This window comes from Vicugna pacos, chromosome 3 (genome assembly GCF_048564905.1).
Source record: "Vicugna pacos chromosome 3, VicPac4, whole genome shotgun sequence".
Taxonomy (NCBI): domain Eukaryota; kingdom Metazoa; phylum Chordata; class Mammalia; order Artiodactyla; family Camelidae; genus Vicugna; species Vicugna pacos.
This window is the reverse complement of record NC_132989.1, coordinates 116265198-116289318: the sequence shown is the minus strand read 5'-3', so window position 1 is coordinate 116289318 and position 24121 is coordinate 116265198. Positions and strand designations below refer to the sequence as shown.

At 47.2% G+C, this 24121-nt stretch overlaps 1 protein-coding gene across 3 annotated transcripts; it reads left to right on the top strand.

Annotated features, from left to right (window-relative positions):
• Positions 1–116: 116 nt before the first annotated feature.
• SRD5A1 (steroid 5 alpha-reductase 1) lies at positions 117–21390 on the top strand. 3 transcript variants are annotated; one of them, XM_072958879.1, is made up of 5 exons: positions 117–588; positions 10563–10729; positions 14037–14138; positions 15810–16024; positions 19677–21390. In XM_072958879.1, the coding sequence occupies exons 1-4, from the start codon at positions 308–310 to the stop codon at positions 15980–15982; spliced, it is 723 nt and encodes a 240-aa protein (XP_072814980.1). In that variant the 5' UTR covers positions 117–307; the 3' UTR covers positions 15983–16024; positions 19677–21390. The 3 variants fall into 3 exon arrangements, with proteins under 3 accessions (XP_072814980.1, XP_072814979.1, XP_031532755.1); XM_072958878.1 differs by having other exon boundaries at positions 126–588; positions 15810–15960; XM_031676895.2 differs by lacking the exon at positions 117–588 and adding an exon at positions 9325–9480 and having other exon boundaries at positions 10547–10729; positions 15810–15960.
• The last annotated feature ends 2731 nt before the right edge of the window (positions 21391–24121 follow it).

Genomic DNA, 24121 nt, shown 5'->3' with positions numbered 1-24121 from the left:
CGCGTGCGCTTTGCGGCGAAGGGCGGGGCGGTGGGTGGGCGGGGCGGGGCGGCCCCGGAGCGGGCGGGACTCCAGTCGCGTGGGAGGGCGGGGCCGTCTGCAGGCCCTCCCTCGCCCCGCCCCCGGGGCCGCGGCGCGCAGCCGGACTGGTCCAACGTGTCGCTTCCGCGCACCCGGTTTTCATACCCCGGCTTTCGCAGCGGGCGCCGACCTCGTGTAACCGCGCCTCCCGCCCCCTCGCCGCCTGTGCCCTATATGTGGCCCGCCGCGGCTGGCAGGACATGGAGCTCGCCTGCCGTCCCCCGCCATGGCTCTGGCCGAACAGTTCCTGCTGGACGCGCTCGCCTACCTGGAGTGCGCCCTGGGCTTCGTGAGCTACGTGCTGCTCAGGGTGGTGGGCTCTCCCTACGGGCGCTACGCGTCGCCGCACTCCGCCTTTCCGGTGCCGGCGCGGGCCGCCTGGGTCCTGCAGGAGCTGCCCTCGCTGGCGCTGCCGCTCCTCGCGTGCGCCGGCGCGCGGGCCGAGCGCCTTAACCGTTGGCCCAACTGCATCCTCCTGGGTATGTTCCTCATCCACTACGCGCAAAGGTAAGGACCGGCTGCCCCGCGCCTCTCCCTGCCCGACCTGGTTCCCTGCCCTCTGCCTGTGCACCAGGGCCTGGCGCCCTCTCCTTGCGCCCGTGTTCCCTCTCGCAGGATCCCTTCTTACTTTTCTACGGTTTAGACTTTGGTCTCTTTGTTGTGGATGAAGGAGCTGTTTTCGCCCAGCCAAGTGGTCATCTGCAACTTGGAAGCCGGTTTCCTACAACTGCCTGTGATTTCGCCTTTACAAGGCACTGACTCTATGGGCTTGAATGGATCGCATTCAGAATTTCACCTCCACTTTTGGCAAGGGCTCCACAAATGCGGAAGCGGCTTTCCAAGAAATCACCTTAAATACACATAACGTTTTCAAGGTTACTTCCAGATGTTTTGCTTTGGTGAAGAGTGTTAAATGGCAGTGTCTGAACACCTCGGGCCTTGTAGTGAGCTGGGGCTCTCTCCAGCTCTCAGGCTTTGACTCTCACACAGCTAAGCCAAATGGCCCAACGAAAGTTTAAAATCAACACTTAAAACTTTTCATTCAGATTTCCAAAGGCTGCCCAGTTAAAAGGAGTGTTATCTGCCTGTGAGGGAGCTGTGCCGCTGTCTCTGGGCAGGTTACGTGACCTCTCTGATTTGTGGTCCCACGTTACTACACCCAATTCATAGAGGAGTAGAAGGCAGTGAGTGTCTCTAAACCGCTCTCGAGCCTCTGGTGCAGCATGTATCCTCGTCTGCTTTTATTACAATGGGCAGAGCCCACGTTCCACGAAGGCTCACTGAGCCGGTGCTCCTGACACTCCCAGATTTGTCCAATAAGCAAAGTTGTTGCCAGGCTGCTAGATGTTTTGTAATGTGATTGAGTGTCAGGAGAATTCTTACATCTGTATACATTTCTCCAGAAACATGCCAGAACCTGTGCCTTCCTGTTTCTGTAAAGGCTGAGCGCAAGCTCTGGAGACAGACTGCTTGGTATTACCCAAGCCCATCCCTGGTGAGGTGCCGTGGGATGAGTCACTGAGCTGCCTGCAACAGGCCTCCCCATCAGTGAACAGACACAGCGAAGGCACCAGCCTGCGGGATCAGCATGTGTGTTAAATAAAGACAATTCCATGAAATGCCTGTGTGGTTCTGACACAGCTGAGGGCTCAGTGATGACAAATGACACCACTTTCAATTTGCCATGCAAACAGGCACATCCAGGTACATGCTCTGCATGGCATTCATGCTCACTGCTGCCGGCTTTGAGTGCCAATAAAAAACTTCTGAAGACAAGGCAGTGGGAAGACGTAAAGGGAGCACTTTGCAGAGTTTTGTCTAAAAGCTGGGAGTTGAAGCTTTTTACCCTGAGATGTATGTGTCGCTGCGTCTCGGATCTCTAGGGGGAGACCGGATGCTGCCTCCCAAAGGGCTGAGTCACTTCTTGAGACAGAACGTGAATAGATCGTTTCATACAGAGGAGGCCACTGAGCCACAGAATTCACTTAAGGTTGCTGGACAAGAGGGTGCTCGGACTAAGCCCCCCAGTTTCTAGACCAGTGGCTTTAAAATTTCTGCTCCCAAGGATTTGTGGGTCAGGTATAGTTTTTTTAAACTGCTGGGCTCTTTTCTTTTTCAAGTCATACATATTACGGTACACGTGGCCCGTGTGGTTTGGGGACATTCCAGTTTTCCAAATAGAAACGATAAACATCTTCCATTCTACCCAAGCAACTAATTTATTAAACGGTCATTTGACGTAAGTCAGTGAGCACTTGGAAGAGAGCAGAAGTGCAGAGAGCATTCAGCACCTGTTTGAATCCAGCCAGCTGACCCAGGAATCGTTTATGCAGGCCCTCCTTGTCTGGGCTCCGTGGACCATTCAAGGCAGGGTGAGAAGTGAGGTGTGAGTGCAAGCCCAAGGCAGGCTGGCGGCAGGAGAAACACCAACCAGAGGACGCACTCGGGAGACACGGACAAGGCTGAGGGGTAGCAGCTATGCGGCTGGGCAAAGCTGGGGAGGACACAGGAGGGGACAGGGCCCTGCCTTCGGGGAGTTTTAGCCTCTTGAGGGAGTGATAAGGACTGAAGCCATGTGGAGGGGCTTCCCAGGGTCTGCGGGAAGAGGGTGTTTGCCTGTCTTTTTATGTCTTCATTTGGGATGCATTTCCTAAGGACTGATTCACCTACCTGGCGCTAGACTCGTTTTCAGAGCTGTAGACAGAGAGACAAGATATTCCCTTAAAGAATCAAAGTGTACAAAGCAGGCTCTGGAGAATCAACAGGATCTTTTGGGCAGAAGAGCCAGGGATGGGCGGGAAAGCCAGCTGAGGAGGGGAAGAAGGGACAGCTGTGGGACAGACACCAGGGCCCTGACCAGCACCCCCAAGGATGGTGAAGGACATTTGTAGGAATGTCTTCTAATCCATGGCCAACAGCATGGTTGTTCCATGAGCTGCCCCTGCAGTTACAGCGTCCCCTGCATCCCTCTGCACAAAGGGCTCCTCCTGTCCATCTCAGGGTTTCCCGAGCCCTGGCGGCATCTTCTCACGGCGCCCTGGGACCTGTGTGCATAGAGCGGTATCTGACTGCTTACCTCCTCACCTGAGGCAGGTGCGTGCTGGAAATCACAGATTCCTGCTGTCACCACCACCAGCTCAGGGCTGCTCTGCGTTTGTCAGAGGCCCCAGGCATGGCTCCCTCCATGGCTGGCTCACCTCATGTTCTGCTGCTCTCTGCCCTGCCTAGCAGAGTTCTCTATTACCTGAACTCAGGGTCCCCATGTCACTGGTTTTCCCTTCCCATTCAGCAGTGAGTGAGTGTGTCACTGATTATTTCTTCATCTGCTGCCCCATTTAACATTAGTTACAAACCCAAGTCCCACTTAAGGACGGAGTCTTTACCACTGGGTGGCCCCAGTGACCTCCTTTATCTTGAGGCCACGGAGGAAGGATGCCAAATGCACCTCCACCTCACCAGAGTGCAGACTTTCCATCACCCATCCCAGAGTCTGCGCTCAGCCAAAGCTGTGACCTCGTGGCATGATGATTCTGCCATCCCTGATGGCACTGCCTCAGAGAGCCTCCCCACTTCAGATCCATCGTGTCTCATACAGGGGTCTCTTAATGGTCCTTGGGGAGAGCTTGGCCCAGCCTCTCTTTTATTTATTTTTAAAAATTTCATCTCATTTTTTCTCTCCTTATTGGAGGCACTGGATTGAACCCAGGACCTCGTGCACTCCAAACACGTGCTCTACCACTGAGCTATACCTCCCCACCCCAGCCTCTCTTTTAAATGTGCCATTTGGTGTGTGTAACATTAAGACACAGCAGAGAACTGGAGAGGCTGAAGGACACTCCAGAACCTTGGCCCTGGGCTCGTGGATTCAAGTAATTTAAGAAAAGGAAAACTTTACACAAAGTAAAGCATGGTAAGTGAAATATTCATGTGCTGGTGAACTTGTCTTCAAGGGCAGAATGCTTATTTAAGTGTGTGGCTTTATTGCAATATAATCATCATAGTGAAAAAGTCTCTTTTTAAAAATTTTTATATGGTTTTTAGTGAAAGAGACTTTTACAGAAGGAAAGACAAGCAAAAGGAACTGATCCAAACCTAAGAAGTGCTGTAGATTTCAATGATGTCAAATAGCTGAGAAAAAAAGTAATAAAGTCAGTTATTAAAATTAACCACTCTCAATTTTAAACATTCAAAAATAGTACATCTGCCATTGCCTGAATGACTGCCAAATCACCAGGTTAGCTATTTCGTGTCCCCAGCGTGGGCGTGTGATCTCGCAGGCCGTCCTGGGAGAGGATGCCCAGTTGCTTTGATGTGGGGAGTCGGAGCTTTTACTGGATGATTGCAGTATTTCTCATTGCAAGGAAGCTGGAGTGTTGTTATTGCTGTTGGGAAAATCTTTTAAGAAATAACTCTCGTTTACTATGTGCCTTGCGTGGCCATGGAGCTTGTGTCTGGGATTCCAGAAATTGAAACGTTACTTTCAGTGATGAAGGAGGAGTCCACCAGTGGCTGCCTGCCTGCGGCCCTTTGAAAGGAGCACTTCCCCTCCCGCCTTCCCTGCCTGAGCTGATCGCATCTGGCAGATGGGCACGGTGGCTCTTTGCCAGTGACTTGGGTTTCCTGTAGGCATTAAGCCTGCTGGCTCGAATGGTCGGAGAAACCACATGGGAATGACACGGGAGGGTGAGAAGCCTGGAGCTCTGGGTGCCACTCTGCAGGCAGAGAGGAGGACATGGGGCTAGCTCTGGGGACTTTTGTTCTTCTTGGTTATCCGATTTCCTTCCTGGTGCTTATAGGACACTTTCTTTTTTTTCTTAAAATTAAGAAAGTGCCCCACAGATACTCTGCAGTTTGCTCGTTTGTTCATTGTGCCTGATTCTCTCTGAGCCTTTCCAATAAGCAACTGCAGGTCTTCGGCCCAAGAAAGCAAGTCAAACCAAGCAGACCTCACTCGTCGGGTCTGTTCTGAATGTATTAGGTGTCAGGGCTTAAAACACATGTCAGCATATTGGGTGAGGGCAAGGCAGTGTGTGAGAAGGGCTTCTGAATGTGTGTGCCTGTCATGACCAAGCCTGGGCCCGAGCCTGGGTCGTGATGGCAAGGTGTCCATCCAGCAGGTGTGCCCTGGATCCTTCACCCTGATAAACTGCCAGGGTCCACCACCATCGTTGAGCTGCTCTTGACCCCCCAGAGTCTAGGTGAGAGCTCAGATGAAAGCCATGCCCAGAAGCCCCCCTGCCTGACCCCATGCTGGTTCCTAATTGGCCCAAGTCAAAGGAAAATATTTCTGACCACAGCTGCATGGATTTCCAAGGAACAGACATAAAGCTAAAGGGAATAACCCAAAGGGAGAAAGATAATCCAAAAGATGCCAAGCAAGAACAGAGCACTGCCCTCTGGAAGCCATGTTGCTTCTGGACGTCCGGCTGGCCGAGGTCCTCAGAGCCAGGGTGCCTGGTCCCCATGGGTGTGCTCAGCCACTGGGGAAGGAGAGGAAGATCTCAGCTCCCTCCTTAAGAGGTGGCCTTGACCGAGACAGCTTGTTCTCCTCCTGACCTCAGTGGCCTTATGTCCAGGCCTGTGGACATTGGGGCCACAGCTGTCCCCTCCAAGGGCAGAGATCAGAGAACAACAGAATTGACCATGTCAGCCTTTCGAAGGCCCTGTTTCCAGCCCTTGCCCTTTCCCTGACATTCACTTAAGAGCAAAGAGAGCCCGCTCTTCCCTCCACGACGTCTGGGAACATTTTCCCCAGACTCTCCCGGGGCACGTGCTGGAGCAGGCGTCAATGCGACTGTCCTTCCCATTTGGTAACTGAGGACACAGGTACACAGTCCCCACCACCCACACCACCCACTGGGAGCCCCAGACGGCAGCGGCTGCCCACAGTCCAAGTGCCCAGGCCTCTGAGAAAGTCAAAGTGATGTTTCCAGAATAGAATTCCTACTTTAACCTAGACCAAGGGCTGCAAACTTTTTGGAAAGGGCCCGGTGGTGCCCATGTTAAGTTTTGGGGCCGAAGTACAGAATAAGTTACATTGTGTAAGTATTTACAACAAAAGAGAAAGCAATTTATCACAGAAATTGTATTGACAAAATTCAAAGTATGGTACCTTATTACAGTTTTTATAATACAGGAACAATGAGAATGGAATTCTTTTTTTTTTTTTTTTAGGGTACCTTCTTATCAAAAGCTGTTGTGTCTACCTCTTAGTGTTGATCTGTAAGGAAGTTTTATCTTTAAAAATCTCTTCACACATGCAGGGACTGCCAAATACAGATCTCAGTCCACAAGTTTATGGTTTTAATTTCACATAATCCTGCCTTGAAAGGCTTTTATGGAATTCTGTTGCGTTCTGCCTTTGGCATTTGCCTTTCAGAATGTCATGACGTCGTAGATTAATATCTCTCAATTGAAAACTAGATGGTAGCTCCTCAATTACACAATTAAGTGGCTTTTGAAATATTGAAACCAAAGTTTAAAAAAACACTGGTGGAACTGTAGCCTGAGCTTAGAAATTTGTCTACAGCAAACTAACATGAGAATGGAGATCTTGCTGCTTTTAATTTTAATAGCATAGAAAGTATATCAATAGCATTTGACATAACTTGTGATTCAAACAGTGTCAGTTGTTGAAATGACTATCACAGTATAAATTTTGCATGTAAGTGATTTTTGTCTTACAATTTTAGGTGGATTCACTAAGAAACATTATCAAGTCTGCAACAAAAGCTGATTTCCAATGCCCTTTAAAACTCAGTAACAGTGGTTGAGGACAGTTTTTCTCAGTGAGAAAATTTGGCTTGAGCTCAAAATAGTGGGCAAGTCCACAGAGGGAATGTCAGATTCACTGTTCACACTGTTGGTTCAGACATGCACAATATAATTTTCTTTTTTTTGCAAAGTACCTGCTGGTATAGGAAATAGCTTTAAACACCTTACATTTTCACAAGCTTTGTAAATTTGTAATTTGTCTGTGTCTGTTCCACACATTTTTACCACCACAAGTTATAACAGCTTAGCAGATGCCACTGTAGATTGTACTGAAGTAGTGTTCCCTCAGCTTCTCTGGAAACAGCCTCACCTTTGGTTGTTCCATGCAGACTGTTTAGAAAGCCTGATTCCTCAGTCACTTCAGCCTTAATATTTGACTCCTAGGATAGACACCTGAGCAGCAGCAGCAAACCCGGGGACACCAAAAGCCAGGGCTGCCCGCCTCCTCCACCTTCTGCCTGGCTTTTTCACTGACTGTCAGCATCATTCCTGGTGCCCTGACTCCTCCAGCAAGCGTTTTCGAAGAAAGGCTAACCGTGTTAAACAAGTTTATGTTTCCTGGACATGTTTCTTTAGCTGCCACAATTAATTAACTCACCGCAGGTGTATCGTTTCCCTTGCTTGGCTGACAAAATGAGCTGCTTCATAGCTTCCTGTGGTTGTAGCCTTGCTTTCATTTCTTTTGCAAAGAAATTCAGTAATGGGGTTCTGTTTCAGATTCTCTAATTTTTTGTTTCCTATGAGCTGAGGACGCCGCAACGATGCCTCAGTCTGCTAGCGCGGACCTCAGTTAACGGTCTTCTGGTGCAGCTGGTGTCACGCATCCCAAAGGATGCTTTGTCATCTGATGCGGTGGCAGAATAGCCCGCACTCCGCCGTACCTTCAGAGCGTGGAGCATGCCCTCTACCTGTTCTGACCTGATGGGTGCGCACTGAGCACCTGTGGCCCAGTGATACGCGGGGCACTCAGACCACTGCATCACGGTGATGGGCAGTGCCCCGAGCAGCAGTGCAAAGAGATGCAATTGCCAGCCTGCGGGCTCTGTCAGACAGCGTGTAAACGGGGGACCGTGCCCATGTTTCAGTACCACTTTATTGATGGACGCTGAAATTTGAATTTCATGTAATTTTCCTGTGTCTTGAAATATTCTTTAGATTCCCCCCGCCTCTCCATTTAAAAATATAAAAACCTTTCTTAGCTCACAGGCTATACCGAAACAGGTGGTAGCCTGGATTTGGCCCCGGGACGGTGTTTGCTGACACCTGATCCAGATGCATGTTGATATCGCGGGCATAACATTAGTGACAGATAAGGAGCATCCGTGAAAGCCAGGCAAGAGGGAGGTTTGGGTTTCACCTTTACGACATGCCAGCCAGTGTTTACCAGTTCATAATTCAGCCCTGAGCTTGAAACCAGGTTGGGAGAAAGCCATCAAGTGTCTGCAGCAGCTGCAGGAGGTTTCCTCAGAGTTGCTGCTTCCACACTCGTGCATCTATAATTTAGGAATTTGTGACATCTAGCCTTGAAGCTTTCCTTCAACCTTTTTAGCAGCTATTTTTCATATTTCAGGCTTCCGATTTTTCCTCCCCTGGCCCTTCCTGTGAGCCTGCGTTGAAGTCAGCATGGGTTCCCTTCAGGTCGTCAGTCCCAGTCTCTTAGGAACCGAGCATTCTGCATTTTAACAGGCATCTTTCTAAACCACGCCCAGCGCCTGCATCCTCGACAAGTCTTATTTCCTGAGCTTTTTTCCCTGTATTTCTTCAAACTTGGAATTCTAACACTTTCTCAGTTCGGTCCTGCAATTTGCCACCCAGAAAAGTCCTTGAGACCATAACTCCCTGAAAGTTTTCTCTCAGCTTTCTCCCCACACTGTCCCCTTTCTGCTTTCCCGTGGCTAGAGAATCCCGTAAGCTGCTCACTGTTTGTGCGTCTCCACTCTGTGCCCTCAGGGGCAGGGTGAGAACCGTCTTGTCTTCTGCCATTGACTGTTTCTTCCGAGTCTAGCACAAGGCCCTCTGCCCTAGCTGAGAAACAGAGAGGGGCAGAAAGTCGCCATGACAGCAGTGCCTGATCACAGCGCTTCCAATCTCTGCCTATTTCTAAGGGAGCCTGTGCTGGTCCGAGACTCGCCCTTGTACCCCGATCAAGACTAAAGCCTGGTCTCGCTCGCGGTGTGAGCGTGTGCAGTTAGCCTGCACCCCAGAGGCCAGCCCGCTGCACCCACTGTCTGCTCAGGAATGAATCATGTTTCCACGATGCAGAGAGAAGTGGCTGAGAGTCCCTGTTCTTTCCGAGGTGCTGGTCAACACTGTGGCTTCCACACAAATTACCACCTCACTGATGACGTCACAGCCAAATGGATGCTTAACATCCAACTCATGCTTTGCCCTAAGCTTGTGTATCTCCTTTGGGGGAACGGGGCCAAACAAGCTGAGAACCTTGGGGACTGCTTTTGAGTCACGTGCGTGTTCTCCCAAGATGCTGAGGGAGACTGCTGCGGGGAGGGTGCCTTGAGGACGCACAGCCAACGCCATCCTGCTGTTACTATTACTGCTAATGATCGATTATGTTTTTGCCCTGGAGTAGCTGGCCAAAATGGAAACAAGTAGTAACTTTTTACATGTTTTCCCTGTTTTAAGCTGTAATTCTCATAAATAAAGTTCACTCATTTGAAGTCTACGGTTTGACCGTTTTGATGATTGGATGCAGGTGTGGAGTCACTGCCTCAAGTGAGATACAGAACAGTTGTGTCCCCTGAAACATGCCTCGTGCCTCTTTGCCGTCAGCCCCCTCCTGGCTCTAGTCTTGCCTCTCCTAAAATACCCTACGTCTAAATTCAGCTTCTTTCATTGATAGGATTCAAGTTGTTAGTTTGTTCTTCGGTCAGTTTTGGTCGCCTGGGTCTTTTAAGGATTTTGTCTGTTTCATTCAGGTTGTTGAGTTTATTGGCATGAAGTTGACACTAGTTTCTTATCCCCTTAAGGGCTGTAGGATATGTAGTGATGCCCACTCTTTACATGTATTACATGTTGAAAGAGAAAATTCAAACACAGAATAAAATTTTGTACCGTTTTCTCCACACATTTCTAGTTTCTTGTCCTTATATTTTCTCTCTTTAAACTTTTAGTAACGTGCATCTAAACTAGTGTCATATAACAGGAAAACATGATCTTCTAATTACCCAGATTTACACTTAAACTCAGCCACTGACCAGCCCTGTGACCTTGAGCAGATTTCTTAGCTACTCTGTCTTAATCTTGTCCTGGGTCAAGTGTGTATAGCAGTGTCTCCTGCCCAGGTAGCTGGGGGGCCTTGCTGGTGATGGGCACCCGGTGAATGAGAGCCACTGCATTGGCGATGGGTAGTGTGATGGTGCCCCCCAAATCGCACTGCTCAGACTAGACCTTGTTACTGGTTTTAGGATGGTGGAAGCTTTGAGAGCTTTTTAAAGCCTTCAGCCTACTCTAATTCACATTCTGTATAGTTAGAATCCTGAGTTTGTGCACTATGGTGTACGTTACTGAAACACAGTTGATTCTTTAACTAGAAATCCTGCTTTTAACAGATGTGGTTAATCTGTGCAAGAAGTACTAAGAAAAACTTTTATATAGAAAGCGAGATTAAAAACACAAGGTGCTTAGAATTGCAGGAATTAGATTCTTTACTGTTGTTGCATTAAAAACAAAAATGTTTCTTGTTTCCTGAGGACCTTGATTTTCTCGCTTCTGATCCGAGGAGGGAAGCCCACGCCGCTCTACTCGTTTGTCCTGGCCTTCGTGTTCTGCACCTACAACGGCTACCTGCAGAGCCGCTACCTGAGCCAGTATGCCGTGTACTCGGACGACTGGGTCACCGACCCCCGATTCCTAACAGGTGAAGGTCCTTAGTGATGCCTGCCGCCGTTCTAATTATAACTTCAATTTTCATGTTCCAATCATTTCTAGTTAGGAAACACACATCTCTGGAGAGAACACAGGGTCAAAAGGTTCATGACTGACCTGGCCGGGGAGGCGGGAGGGGACAGCAGCGCTGGCTTGGGCGGCAGGGAGTCAGGCTGTCCCGGGGCCGCATCAGCAGCCCGAGCTGACACAGGTGCCGGCACCCTCGCCCACTCAAGGGCTGAAAGTGCAAATACCTGTTCTTCAGGTGCACCTAAAAATAGCAGCAGGCCCCAGCAGGGTGGGCAGTGGACTAAAGCAGAGGAGGCTTGGGCACTAATCGGCCATGTAATCTAAGATAGGCATTAAACCTCCTGCAGTTTCTTCTGGAAAATGATAGGACGTCGGGTTAGGTCATCTTCCCACAAGGAAATCAGGCTGTTACGGTTAGACTGACTTGAGTACACTGTTAGGTTTGTGAAGTTCTCAAAGTGTTTTTATTTTTATCCATTAGTGTAAATTAATATACATTTTTCAAGTTCTCATTAGAACAAAGTTCTAACCTGAGCAAAAACGATCATAAAACATTAGCCATCAAAAATATTTGCAAAATACCTCCTAAATTAACATGGTAAATCAACTACACTTCAGTAAAAAAACAAAATTTAAAAAAATTTTGCAAGAATGTTGCTAAATACATAATTTGGGGCATCTTATTTATAAGGAAAGATCTCCTATAATGTTTACCCTCAGAGCCTCTGGAAATTCTAGCACATTCAGAGAGCGCTTGCTGCCGTGGGAGCGTACTAAGAGTCTGAAATTGGACCATCAGATTTTCAAACTGCCCCACTTCCTTTACCTTAAGCTCCATAAAGTGTAAAGTGACCTTCCATTTCATTTGGCTTTTTCCCCATGTGTATCAATTTGTAGAAGTAAATAAGAGAAAACTAACATTTTGAAAAGTACTTTGTTGTTGACGAAGCCCTTTCACATTTCTCAGTCATACATTTTCTGTGAATTAAAGCTGTGTTCCCAGGGCAGTGTCCTCGTCATACCTGAGAATTGTCACAACAAGGGGTCTGCCTCCTTATCCATCAAAGAAAGGATGTATGCAAACATTTTCAGGATCCTTCTCCAGCTTCACAAATCTCTGCCTCCGTGAAACACGAGACCAAATTGTTTTGCTTGGACGCTGCCCCAAACATCAACTTGATTTACCAGCTCTTTGACTATCTGATTTTCTTCTGCCCCCGCTATCAGGAGGAGGAGAGGGAACAGGCTCGGCCACCTGCCTGGAGCTGCACACACACCTTCTGCCTCCCAAGGTCCAGAAAAGGGCAGAAATTAGATTCTGTTCCCACGAGGAAGGAAAAGTCAGAATGTTGAGCAGCTGGCCCAAGATCTAAATCGAGTAATAGCAGAGTGATGGTTTGCACCAGCTCATCACGCGGACCTACAGAAGCAGGCAGTGGGGGACAAAGGAAGGGGGTTGATTTTCAACTAAAAGATAAAGATTTTAAGTGTTTACTTGAGATTCTCATGGGAATCATTTCTGTGTTTAGATACTTTTTGATGAACGTCAACAAAACCAAAGAGTTCTTTTGGTCTGTGAGTTTAACTGTCATTCAGCTAGACCATGTTTCTTGTAGGTGCCTCTGTGAAGCTGGTGTAAAATTTAAGGCATCAATAAATTGTATACAGACTTCCTGCCCCTCTCCCATTGAACAGAAGGAACCGAAAATGAAGAAAAAAGAAAATGCCAATTGAAAAAACAAATGAGGTTACTTTGTTGGGTATTATCTTTATCTCATAAAGTTTATAGCTTTTGTAATTACATGAATAATTCTTGAAATCACATAAATAATTCATTATATTTACAGTAGTTGCCACAAAAAGCTAAGCAAATAGGCATCAAATCCTAACAAGAAGTCTTCCAGAGCAGTAAAAGCAGTGAATCTGAAAGAATTTGTACAGAGATGTTACGATCCCTAACTGTGGAATTAAGCGTTTAGCTCAGATGAGCACAAATATTAATGTCCTTTCTAATCTGTGCAATGAAGGAAGCTTGCCTCCTAGAAGAGAAACGAAATAAGCATGAAATGTTGAGAATGTGATTTTTTCTGGAACCTCGCACTGGGGGCCAGGTCACCTGGGAGTGGCGTACTGAGACTCAAAGGAGGGAGAGAGTCAGCTATCAATTGATGGGTCCAGCAAGTGGGTCATAAAACATATCACAAAACAAAACTGGGTACAAACTGTTTAGAGAGAAAGCTGCCGAGGGAAGTCAGAAGTAAGGAACCCTGAAACCCTTACTGTAACTTGAACGGGATTTACACGTCCCTGTTCTGACCGTGGAAAACTGTTTGATGCCACTAGCATAACTGACGAATAATCCATAATGTTACTCCAAGTGTACGTTTCTGTGATACGGAATCGAATGCCGCCATTACGCACCATCTGCCTTTTCACATTTTTTGAATATCTCAGGACAATCAAATTAACACTGTTTTGACATTTTGCCTTTTCTTGTTGGAATTCATTGATATGATCCTACGAAGTCTCCTCAAGGTGATGAAAAACCTCTGAAGACTTTTATGAATGGGAGAGAAGACCTTCAGATGCTATGGGATGTCTAGTAAGAGCCGGGCAGCCGGCAGTAGAAGATTTTCTTGGGAGCTGAAATGGACAGACCCAGGAATACCGATGGACGAGTGAGCAGGAAATCGTGGTGGGGGGCACCATGGATAGGCATTAAACTGTTCAGATGAGATGACTGAGGAGGAAGAGAAGAGAACCAGGGATTAGCTCCTCGGAACCACCCCCCAAGGGGCCTGAAGGCAGCTGTGTGCTGGGACTTCACCGCCTCGTCTGCCCAGCAGAGAGGCGGCAGGCTTCAGACACGGCTTTGGGAAAGACAGATAAGTCCCATGGGCTGGCTCACTGGTGACGGTGATGCCTTGTCCTAGAAGAGAGCCTTGGGCCAAAGTCACAAGTCACGTTCCTAATCATGCTAGTCATCCTGAAAACACAAGGCTGTGGCCACCTGGTTGAAGCATTTGAATGTATTAGATCATGTGTTAGTATTACTAGGAGAGCAAAGCGCTATCTAGCGTGCCTGGAGCGGCGTTATAAATCATCTTTCTGAGCAAAGGACATTATTTGTCACGATGATTTTTCCTGCCAGTTACGGCTAATGTGTTACACCACTGACGGTAATGGGAAGGATTCCAGTCCTACTGTTCAGTTTGTGAACCTGGTGGTTTATTTAGCCGTAACACTCTTGAGTAATGTATTTTCTTTAGGTTTCGTCTTGTGGTTGGCTGGCCTTCTGATAAACATCCACTCAGATCATGTCCTAAGGAACCTCAGGAAACCAGGGGAGACTGGATATAAAATACCAAGGGGTATGTACGGAAAATGAGGAATTTATCCTCAAACTGCACTGAATGCCTTGCTGTTTCAGTTTTGCCAGCTCTCATAGCTGAAGTATTTATTTGTTGCACATTTTCAGTGAGAATCAGTATCATTAGTAGCAATGACCAGGATTATTGTTTTATTAAAATGATAAGAGAAGCAATTCTGACTAACTGAATGGTTATTAAGCAAAAAGGAAACTAGTTATATCTGTATTTGGAAAGAAAGTATGAGTAGGAATTTACAGTTTACAAGGGGTGTCCAGTGCTTCATCTGTGGCAGGATACTTTGACCCTCCCTCTGAAAACAGTTAAAAATATTGGGTGAAATTTTTAAATGCATCAGAACGGTGTCAAGAAAGGGAGTTATCATCAGAGGGCAAAATCTTAAGTGAGCGTTAGAGCGCAGCGTGCCCTTGGGAGAGCCTGGAGCCACTTTCTGACCCTCACACTGGTTTGTAGCCCAAATCTGTGCTGCTCGCCTGGTCTGAAACACGTCCAGACATGAATTATGCTCCATGTGGTCCTGGGGGTGGTGCGCTCCCACCTGTGGCCAGTGACAGCCCAGGTCCCCAGGGAACCTGCCTTCAACGCAGGCCTCCAAGAGCCCAACGGGCCACACACCACAGAGTAAGGGCCACAGTCCAAAGTTGGGGACCCACGAGGAAATGGCACCGTGAATGAGAGCAAGCGCAGATCTTAGCGTTCATAGAAACAGGTTATTAGGTGAATACTCCGATGGTTAAAAAAGCTAAAAGGGATTGAACTTACGAGTAAAGGAGTAATGTGCTAAAAAGAGAACTAAGTGGATGTAAGCTGGAAAACAATGGAGCGTCTAAAAATTTTTTTAAAAAAATTCAGTGGGTAAAATTAAAACTGGAGGGGAAGTAGGAGGGTGCAGGAGCACCCTCTGCTTGGAATCCTTCTGCTTAACCTCCTGGAGACCACGCAGGAATAACAGCTACAGATGACCAGAACCCTGTCAACCTCACGTGACTTCAGTCGTGGTTACCCTCGGAGTGTGTGGCTCTGCTCTCCGGCCTGACCACTGCCGGCGCCCCGACCTCCCTCCTGCCCAGCCCGACTTCCCCTCCCGGCCTGCCCTGCTCTGGCCTTGAGTCCTCTGCACCCTCCCTGGGGTGTAATGGCCCAGATGTGAGGGAGGGGTCTCGTCCACGGTGCACCCCACGTGCTTAGAGCAGGGTCTGCCCCGTAATGTAGATTTGATGAATCTGAAGCCTTGATGAGTGAGTGAATGAGTGAGCCTTGGAAATTAGTATTGTCTTCAGTTTTTGCCTAGGGGCCCATGTAGGTCCATTTTACCAAACTAGTTCATTGACTTGTTCCATGTTCCCTGTCCTCACTTAGGTTATGTCAGCTGGGCCCATTAACTAGTGAAGTGATGCATTAGAGTGTGTTAAAGCCATGGCAGCTAGTAGTCAGATGAACAGGTAGGTATTGACACAGGCACATCGTTGTGATATGAAATAGTGAAACTGGTAATGTTGGGTGTGTTTCATTGATGGAAATTCTGTGAAGCTTGTATTTTCCCATAGCTGACTTTCACGTTCTCCGAGTAAGTATTCACCGGTGTCTCTGAAGTCAGGGTTTTGTTCGGCATCGTTCTGTGGCCAACACCCTGCTGTCTCTGTTTTCTCCTAGGCGGCTTGTTTGAGTACGTCTCTGCAGCCAACTACTTCGGGGAGGTGGTGGAGTGGTGCGGCTACGCGCTGGCGTCCTGGTCCGTCCAGGGCTGGGCGTTCGCCCTCTTCACGTTCTGCACCCTGGTCACCAGGGCTCAGCAGCATCACCAGTACGTTTTAAAACACTTCTAGCATTTTCCGTCTGTCCTCTGACGTCAGTATACCAATTTTCAGGTTAGAGTTTGGACGTGTTATTGCCTTATCCCAATTTATACCAAGTTTTAGCTAGATGAGTCCAAAACCAATCGTTGGGCCACAGGCAGAGGCAGAGAGGACCTTGAGGTCCTCAGTTTTCTCCTCTGCTTCCCCAAACCTCAGGCTGTTTTTCTGTGAATCATTTTTCTCAGAACCAGAAAGATTCATACACAAAACAAGCTTGACTGAAATAATACGTTATTACCGCTGTAGACTAAAAATATCTAACAAAGTCCTAGAAAATGAATAAAACCAAACTAGATTCATGTAAGGGCAGTGATGACAACAGCCAGCTGTCTCCTCCGTCCCCCTCCTGCCCACGCCGCCTCCTCCCCTCCCCCTCCCTCTACCCCTTCTTCCCCTCCCCCTCCCCTCATCCCCCTCTCCCTCCCCCCAGCACCTGCCCACACAGCCCAGTACAGGGGACCCAAGGTCAACTTCTCAGGCTCCTGTCGCCTCTAGGAGAAGATGCTATTCCTGTACCTTTGTTATCTTAGATATTAAAAAGCGAATATTGGTTGGTTTCTAATAATAAAAACAAGTGAGAGAATCCTGATGGTTTAAGAGACTGGAGCAGAGGCAGACTGAAGAGGAGCATGCCAAGCCAGTTGTAGAGATGTTTTCTCGAATGGAAACAGGAAAATCCCTCTCACCATTTGAATGTGAAACATATAGTAATAAAAAATAAATAATTCTGTTTTCCAGACGAAAGCCTTTGTTAAAAACAACCCAGAGGTGTTCTTTGCAGAATGATTCGTGGGTTGAAAGGGCTCTCTTTCATTCATTTGCTATTTAAATTGATGTCAGGTTGAAATCAATTTTAATCAATTCAGTTGACTGGAAGTATGTTCAGAAATGTTGGATTTACAAGCTGAGAACAAAATAAAAGCTATCCTTTTTTTTTTTTTCAGAATCTAGTGAACCCAACTGATGAAACTGTCAGATAAATTGACTCCAACAGGAAACAGTCTGTGAGGCTAGTCCTTGAACTGTATTTGACTTGTTAACAAGGTTCTCAAAGCAGTGTTTCATTATAATGAATTTCGTTCTATGAGAACTAGACATGAAGTGTTTAAATTCATCAGTGACTAGCATATTGGTAGGTAAAGCTGCAGGTCAGAAGCTTCGGGTCAGTTGTGCCAAGTAGCTAACAGATACTCTGTTTTGAGGGCAAGGAGTGGCTAGGGCGAAGTTTTTCACACCGTTTTCTCCAGCAGCCATGCCTGTGGTTTTGCACACGACTTGGCAGCCGTCTGTGGGCGAGTGGGCTCAGGTGTGCTTGTTCACCCCAGATACTGGAAGCTGGAGGCAAACCTCAAGGACGGTGTTTAAGGGGAGACTCCTGTTGAAATAAAAAATCATTCCGTGCTTATCTATTTGTTAACCTTAATGTCACCTAAAAAAATGAACTCAGTGTGTCTTCAAGACACCATGGTTGATGATGCAGTGATTTGAAAAAAAAAGACCCAGCAGAATATGAGCTGTTGCCATATTGTCACAGCCTGTTTCATCAGACTTGAGTACATAGCCGTTGTGAACTCTTTGCAAAGTGTTTACTCAGCTGTCAGGGGCCCAACCCTGCAGAGAAAAACTTCCCGGAGAGAGACTGGGAACACAGAGCTGTTTGTGAGCCAGAAACACGGCGACTGCTTTGAAGAGTAATTCAAAGAATTACCTCAGATTTAGCATAATCTGAACATGGGGAAGTGGGCATCCCTCGGATAGAAGTTATTTTACATCCAACAGAAAGGCAGCAGGACGTTAACCCAGGCTCAACAGTGGTAAAATCAAGACCAAAACTTGGTATCCAGCCCTGGTCAGTGTCCCGTAAGTGACAGCTTTGATACTAGGGTTAGAAAAATGAATGAGAAAGAAAACAGAAAGATGCCGCCTGCCCTTTTAGGAACACGTATGCACACGCACATGTGCATAAATCAGAGAGTGTATTTGCTTGGGGTGGATCTGCGGTCTCGGCAATCAGACAGGCAGGACCTTTGTGCCGCACCACTGCACTGCCCCTCCAGCCGCCCCGGGGAGGCCGGGTGACTGTCAGCTCCCACTTGTTGACACTGTTACTTGTCTGCGGCCGGCAGGCCCTCGTTCTCGGGCAGTTTCAGGACAGGAGCTTGCCTCCTGCCTCTGCTTGTGCAGCGTCCGCTCCCCTGACCCATCGGGAGGTCTTAGGAGCTGCTCCTGGTCCGAGCCCCAGATCCCGAGCAGGCTGTCTTAGTCGGTGCTGGCTGCTGTGACAAGCGCACCACAGACTGGGTAGCTCATTCACAACAGACGTTTGTTTATTCCTCGCAGTCTGGTGGCTGGAAATCCGAGATCAGGGTGCCAACCAGGCCGTTTCTGGGTTGCAGACAGCGCCACCTCCCTGTAACCTCAGAGGGTGGAAAGGGCAGGGAGCTGCGGGGCCGCTCTAATCGGGCACTAACCCCATTCTTGCCTCCTTCCTCATGACCTGATCACCTCCCAGAGGCCTCACTTCTAATACGGTCCTCACCTCGGGCACGAGGTTTTCAGCAGGGCTCTGGGGGTGCCCTCTGGATGGCAGCGCCGGCCCGCGTGAGTCGGTGCACGGATCGTGCTCCTACGCGCTTGGCACCAGCACCCTCCACCATCCCTCTCGCCTCAGGCCCGTCGCTGACCTGGAAGGTCTGCTGTCACTGTGCCGGGGGAGGTGATGCTTCACCCCCCAGGTCTGCCGACCACCTTCCAGGGGTTTTTCCTATTACGGGCCTCTTGGGGAATACAGATCAGCACGTGAGAGTCGACACGGCTGTCCGATACGCAGCGGTTCTGTATTTGTGGTGACGTTGCACCTGTTGAAAAATCAGGATTTTTGCCAACTCGTTTTCAGTTTGTTGTTTTCGTATATATCTGCCATCTTAACAGATCGCTAATTACTTTTCATCATGTTTTTAGTCTGTTTAGTGCTCTTTTGTGCTGATGGAAGCTCCCTGTTTCTGCCTATTTCCTCATCTTGGCAAATTTTAATTTTTATTCCATCCACTTAGTCACCACCCTCCTCAGCTAGCTGTCCCCTCCACCCCAACGCATGAGTGTGCCTTGGCTGGTATAATTTGTATCAAAACTGAGAATAGCTGTTGTGTAAGTGCAGGGCCAAGTTGTCAACGACCCTCGTTGCGTTTTCCCGGGTTTGTGTGAGAGTCTCCTGGCAAGTCGCCGGGCGTCCTTGCCACAGGCCCCGGGTCTGAAGCAGCGGTTCTCTCTGGGGACAGGAGAAAACTCTGGGAGTCACCAGGAGGTACTCAGGACATACTGCTCGCGCCCCCCGCCCCCCCAGACCTGCATGCTCTGGGCCTGCAGACCACTCCCCAGTAGGCAGAGCGGCTTCTCAGCCACGTGCCTGAGATTTTCCTTGACACTGTAGTGGTGAATTACATGGGTTACATCTTCGTGAATCACACTTTATAACCAGATATGTTTATTCACAATACAGACAAAAGTCAAACTAAGGTTCTAAGATGCCAGAATTTTTAGTACGACTTTCAGAAAGCTCAGCATCCCTTTACAGTGAAAAATACTGTCCCTGTTGTTAGCATCTCTTAAATATTTCAGTGAGAAAATTAACCTCTTTTAATGTGTTTTTTTTTTCTTGTTTCAGGTGGTACCTTGACAAATTTGAAGATTATCCAAAATTCAGAAAAGCCATGATTCCGTTCTTGTTCTGAGTTCCTGGCAGTGGAATTCTCTTCGACTTGAAGCCCCTCGACGATGCTCCTCCGGGGATTATGTAAATGAATGTACGTCTCCGTGATTTTTCTGCTGCTTCATCCTTGTCAAGATTTGCTCTGGGATTTTGCGTCTGCTGGCAGATTTGTAAGCTACCTAATAACAGGCCAGCTAATTTGAAACGCGGGTTGAAGTGTGACGCCGCGCAGGTCAGGAGTCGGGAACTCTGTAATGGCGGCTGGCCTCCTCCGATTTTGAATTTGCCTCTCTGGACCAAAACATTTCTCTACCCCTTATACAACCCCTGCAGCAACTGGTTTAAGGGCAAAGGTGATATTGCCCCTCCCCCCACAGAGGCATGTCCTGTCCTCACATCCCTCTCCTCCCACTAGGTCAGAGGGGCCTGGCAACCCACACTGTACCCATGCCTCTCGCTGGCCAGGGAGAAGCTGGGCATAGAGGAGGGAGAGGCCCAGTGGAGGCCGGCGCAAAGGCCTCTGGCACCTGCTCCAGCCTGGCTCACAGGTGACTTCACTAGCAGGACAAGGCACTGACGATGTTAAGGAGCAAGCTGCTGTGTCCCCCAGGAAAGGCCCTTGGCTGGGAGCATGAAGGTGCCGCAGGGCAGCCCTCCCATCTCAGGTCACTGGCCATGAGATGGATTTTCTTCCTCCTCCTAGGTAGAATTAGAATTTTTTTAAGGCATCTTTTTTTTTAAAGTCCCTCCCAATATTGCAAAACCATAACTGGAAACAATTTCTTATTCAAATCCACTTGAAACTCCATGGACATCAATGGCAGTAATTAAATGCACTACTCATCGCCAGATGGTTTAAAAGAAACCCCTTGGGCCCTCTGTAAACCTCTAGGGAACACGTGGTGCAGACCCTCCCTGTCCTGGGACATGGCTGCCTCCCTTGCTGCCGCCTTGCAGAGGTGGAAGCGGAGGGAGCAGTGGGAGTGGAGTCTGTGTTCACTCTGATCGCTGACCATGCTGGGTGGCAGGGTCGTCCTGGGCACCCCATCAGCCCCTCCCCTGTCTCCTGCGTCACCTTCCGACCAGGGCTTCTCTCCCTCGTGTTTCCACGTGGAGGCTGTACTCTCGGTGTTCGTGCTTTTTAGGGCCTCTTGGGGTTTTAAAATTACACAGAAAACTTTTCCTGAGGTGGCTAGGCTTCATTTTCACCAGAAAATGGGATGCTTTTACAGGGAAACTTTATGATCAAATAAACTTTTTCTGACTAAATAATTACTTGAAATCATAAAACGATAAATATTTCAGATCTCCAGAAAACTCAGAAATTTGACCAAGTCTTGACTGGTTTGGGCCCCTGTGCTCTGGAAGGCGTACCTGGCCGGGAACATGCTTGTCTGAGAGCCAGAAGCTCATTGTGAACTTTACTTCTGTTGGTGCTTCTTTTTATTTGAGTGACCTGTGGGTGCAAAAGTTTGCGTTAACTCAGGCCTTGACGCACTGTTCCTGCTTCACCCTCCGGCTCTGGATGGATGATCCACATAGGAAGAGATCCTGCTCTGTCTAGTCTGGCTGTCTTCCACGTGCTGAAAACTGTAACTTAGCAAATCATCATCAGTCATTATTAATTACAGTAATTAAGGAGTTTAATAAAATTACTTTTTAAAGTTTGGTCGTTTTGTTAGGCTTCTATCTGGACAATTGTTCACGCTCGACATTCAGACGGTAGCGTTATTTTCAGCCCTGAAATCCTCATCCCACATGTTAACATTTCTTCATGCCAAATACTCTTTTCTGTCTCTGGGAAGATCTGTGTACCGTTCTTATAAATCTTGTGCATTTCTGCTAAGGTTATTTTTAGATGCTTGATTTTTTTTTATTGTGAGTAAGAATGTTTCCCCAAATACATTTCATAACCAGGATGAGTCAAAGCTCTCTATGTTTGTACGTTTCCACAACCAGCCATGCTGCTGAGATTATGTCATGAGTTCCAGGTTTTGTTGTTATTCTCAGGCCTTCTAGCCTCGCAGTCCCACCTTTCTCAAATATCTCAGGTTCTTGTTTTGCAGTATTTGAAGCTGTTGCTTTTGTTAATTGTTCGCTTCTTAAATTAGCAAGAAATTCAAGAGCAGTATTGAACAATAGAGGTGATTATTAGCGTTCTTGAGTAGTTTTAACAGGAGTGTCTAATTTGAGATTACTGTGTTGAGCACTCTTATTTCCTTGCTTGGTTATTGGTCTGTGTTCTACTTTAACCGTTGGGATCAATTCTTTGCTTTTTTTTCTTAATCATCTATTTTATTTATTTTGAGATTTTGACTCCATACAGATCAGAAATGAAGATGAGTGTTTGCCAACAGGGTTAGAGGAAATGGCAAGCTAAAACTGACATTCTGATCTTGTAGGTTACTTTCTTTACTAGATATTCTCAAAGCTTCTCTTTTTTGTTTGTTTTACTTTTATTATGGTAACTTCCTCTGTATTTCCTAGTTAATTAGTATCTGCCCTGATCTGATTTTCACTGTTCTAATTTGAGGAAAAATTTTTGCTGTATTCATAACTACTTAGAAGGAGTACTTTTTCTTCTCAGCAAGAGTGTTTTTAGCTTTTTAAGACTGTGTTTCTGCTAAGTAACATTGACCACATTTCCTTAAGTTTAATCGTGTTCCTGTAATTATGATTCTAAATAGTCTCAGCTGCATTTCTTAGGTTTACTTTGAACTAAATATTTTGGGGAAACTAATTTTTGTTTGGAATGGTGCCTTTTACTGTTACGGAAATGACAGGCCAGCCAAGAAACAAGCACCACTCGGAGGGTTGGAGTACTCAGATTTATTACGCCGGCGGGCTCAGAGGGGCTTCTGCTCCGAAGCTCTGAGCACCTCCGAGATGTGTGCGTGGGGTTTTATAGGGTTAATTACAAGCTTGGGGCTATTAGCCAATAAGGCTCGAACAGCAAAACCAAGGAATCAGTACACTGGAACTTATCTATTAGGAATAGATCACGTTACTGACACTTGCTGAGCTTGGATTTTCGAGTTAGCTTGTTAGCCCAGTAGACTGACACTAAACTTCAGGTTTACTAGTTAGCCCGGCAGTACTTAGATCAGTAAACCGTCACTTACTACACTTAGATTTATGAGTTACCTTGTTAGCCCAGCCCGGCTTCTCCTTCACATTACAACCATTTGGGGGGATTTTATTTAGCTTTTTGTTTTGTCGCATGTGTGGGTATGGTAGAGATCATTTTCTGTGAGATTTCTTCGCTGTGGATTTCAAGTTTTCCTTCGTAGCCTCAAACCTTTTATAACAGTAACAACACCATTTTTAAAGTTTATGCTGTTTGGTCTATAGTTTGTTAATCAGACATTAATTGTATTGTTAAAGTTCTCTGCAACTCTTTCTAACATGTCAGATTTTCCTTTCACTTCTAGTATGTGGGTTCTGCCCAGCAGAGGTCCCACCGAGACGGAGTGAATGACTCGAGCCTCTGTGGAAAGTCGAGAGAGGGAGAGGAAGTCGGGGACCAACTCCTCGAGCCTCTCAAACACTCTCATGTTTATTGTGTGCAATCAAAGAAAAGATCACAAACAATTGTGTCATGGAATGCAGGAGCTTAAGGAAAAACAGGATCGGGTCGAGATCATAAAATCCACAATGAGTACGAAGGCTTAATTTATCTTCAGGGCAGTCGTGGGGGGAGGGCGACAAGATACATTCTTCAGATATAAGAAGTTGACTACAAAACAGACCACCAGACCAGCCAGTTCCTTGTCTTGGGGCTCACAGACGCTCTAAACAGCAGAAAGCACGCCCAGCGTTTATAGCCTTTATAGCAAGGGACACACAATGGCTTTGCCATTGGAAGCAGCCCTAGGCTAAAACCGCAACTACGCAAGCAGGGCGTTGTCTCTGCTTTTTACGGCAAGGAGACAGACGTGCAGATGCGCAGGTGCCTGCTAGCGAAGCAGGTGCTAAGCACGTTTGTTCCTCCTAAAGGTCCCAAGCAGCGGGGGTCTGTCACAATGTATCAACCCGGGCGTAGGCTCCCACACTAGTAGGTTTTGCTTTATGTTTTGATGCTGTTTCCCGCAAGTTTCCACCTTACAGTCTGGACTTGTTATCTAAGATACTCTGCCTCCTGAGTGCCTTTTGCCTTGAATTTGATTCTTTGATAAGAAGATTGACACAGTGCTTTTTTTAGTCAATAAATTCATCTGGCATTTCTTTGCCCGTCTTCTCATTCCAAGGTTTAAAATATTCCTTTTAGTTGTCTTTATCAACATAATAAATGGACTTTGCCACTTAATAAGTTAGATCAAATCTTGTTACTAATTGCTGCACTGAAATGTAGCATTTATCACACTTTCTGTTGTTATTTGTTTGCAGCTTCCCTTGTTTAC

Bases quoted from the DNA above. Each gene is read 5' to 3' on its own strand.
- SRD5A1 (XM_072958878.1), top strand. From the start codon at position 308: ATGGCTCTGGCCGAACAGTTCCTGCTGGACGCGCTCGCCTACCTGGAG. The intron at 14,139-15,809 runs GTATGTACGGAA...GTTTTCTCCTAG, and splicing joins TGGATATAAAATACCAAGGG to GCGGCTTGTTTGAGTACGTC. The intron at 15,961-19,676 runs GTACGTTTTAAA...TTCTTGTTTCAG, and splicing joins AGGGCTCAGCAGCATCACCA to GTGGTACCTTGACAAATTTG.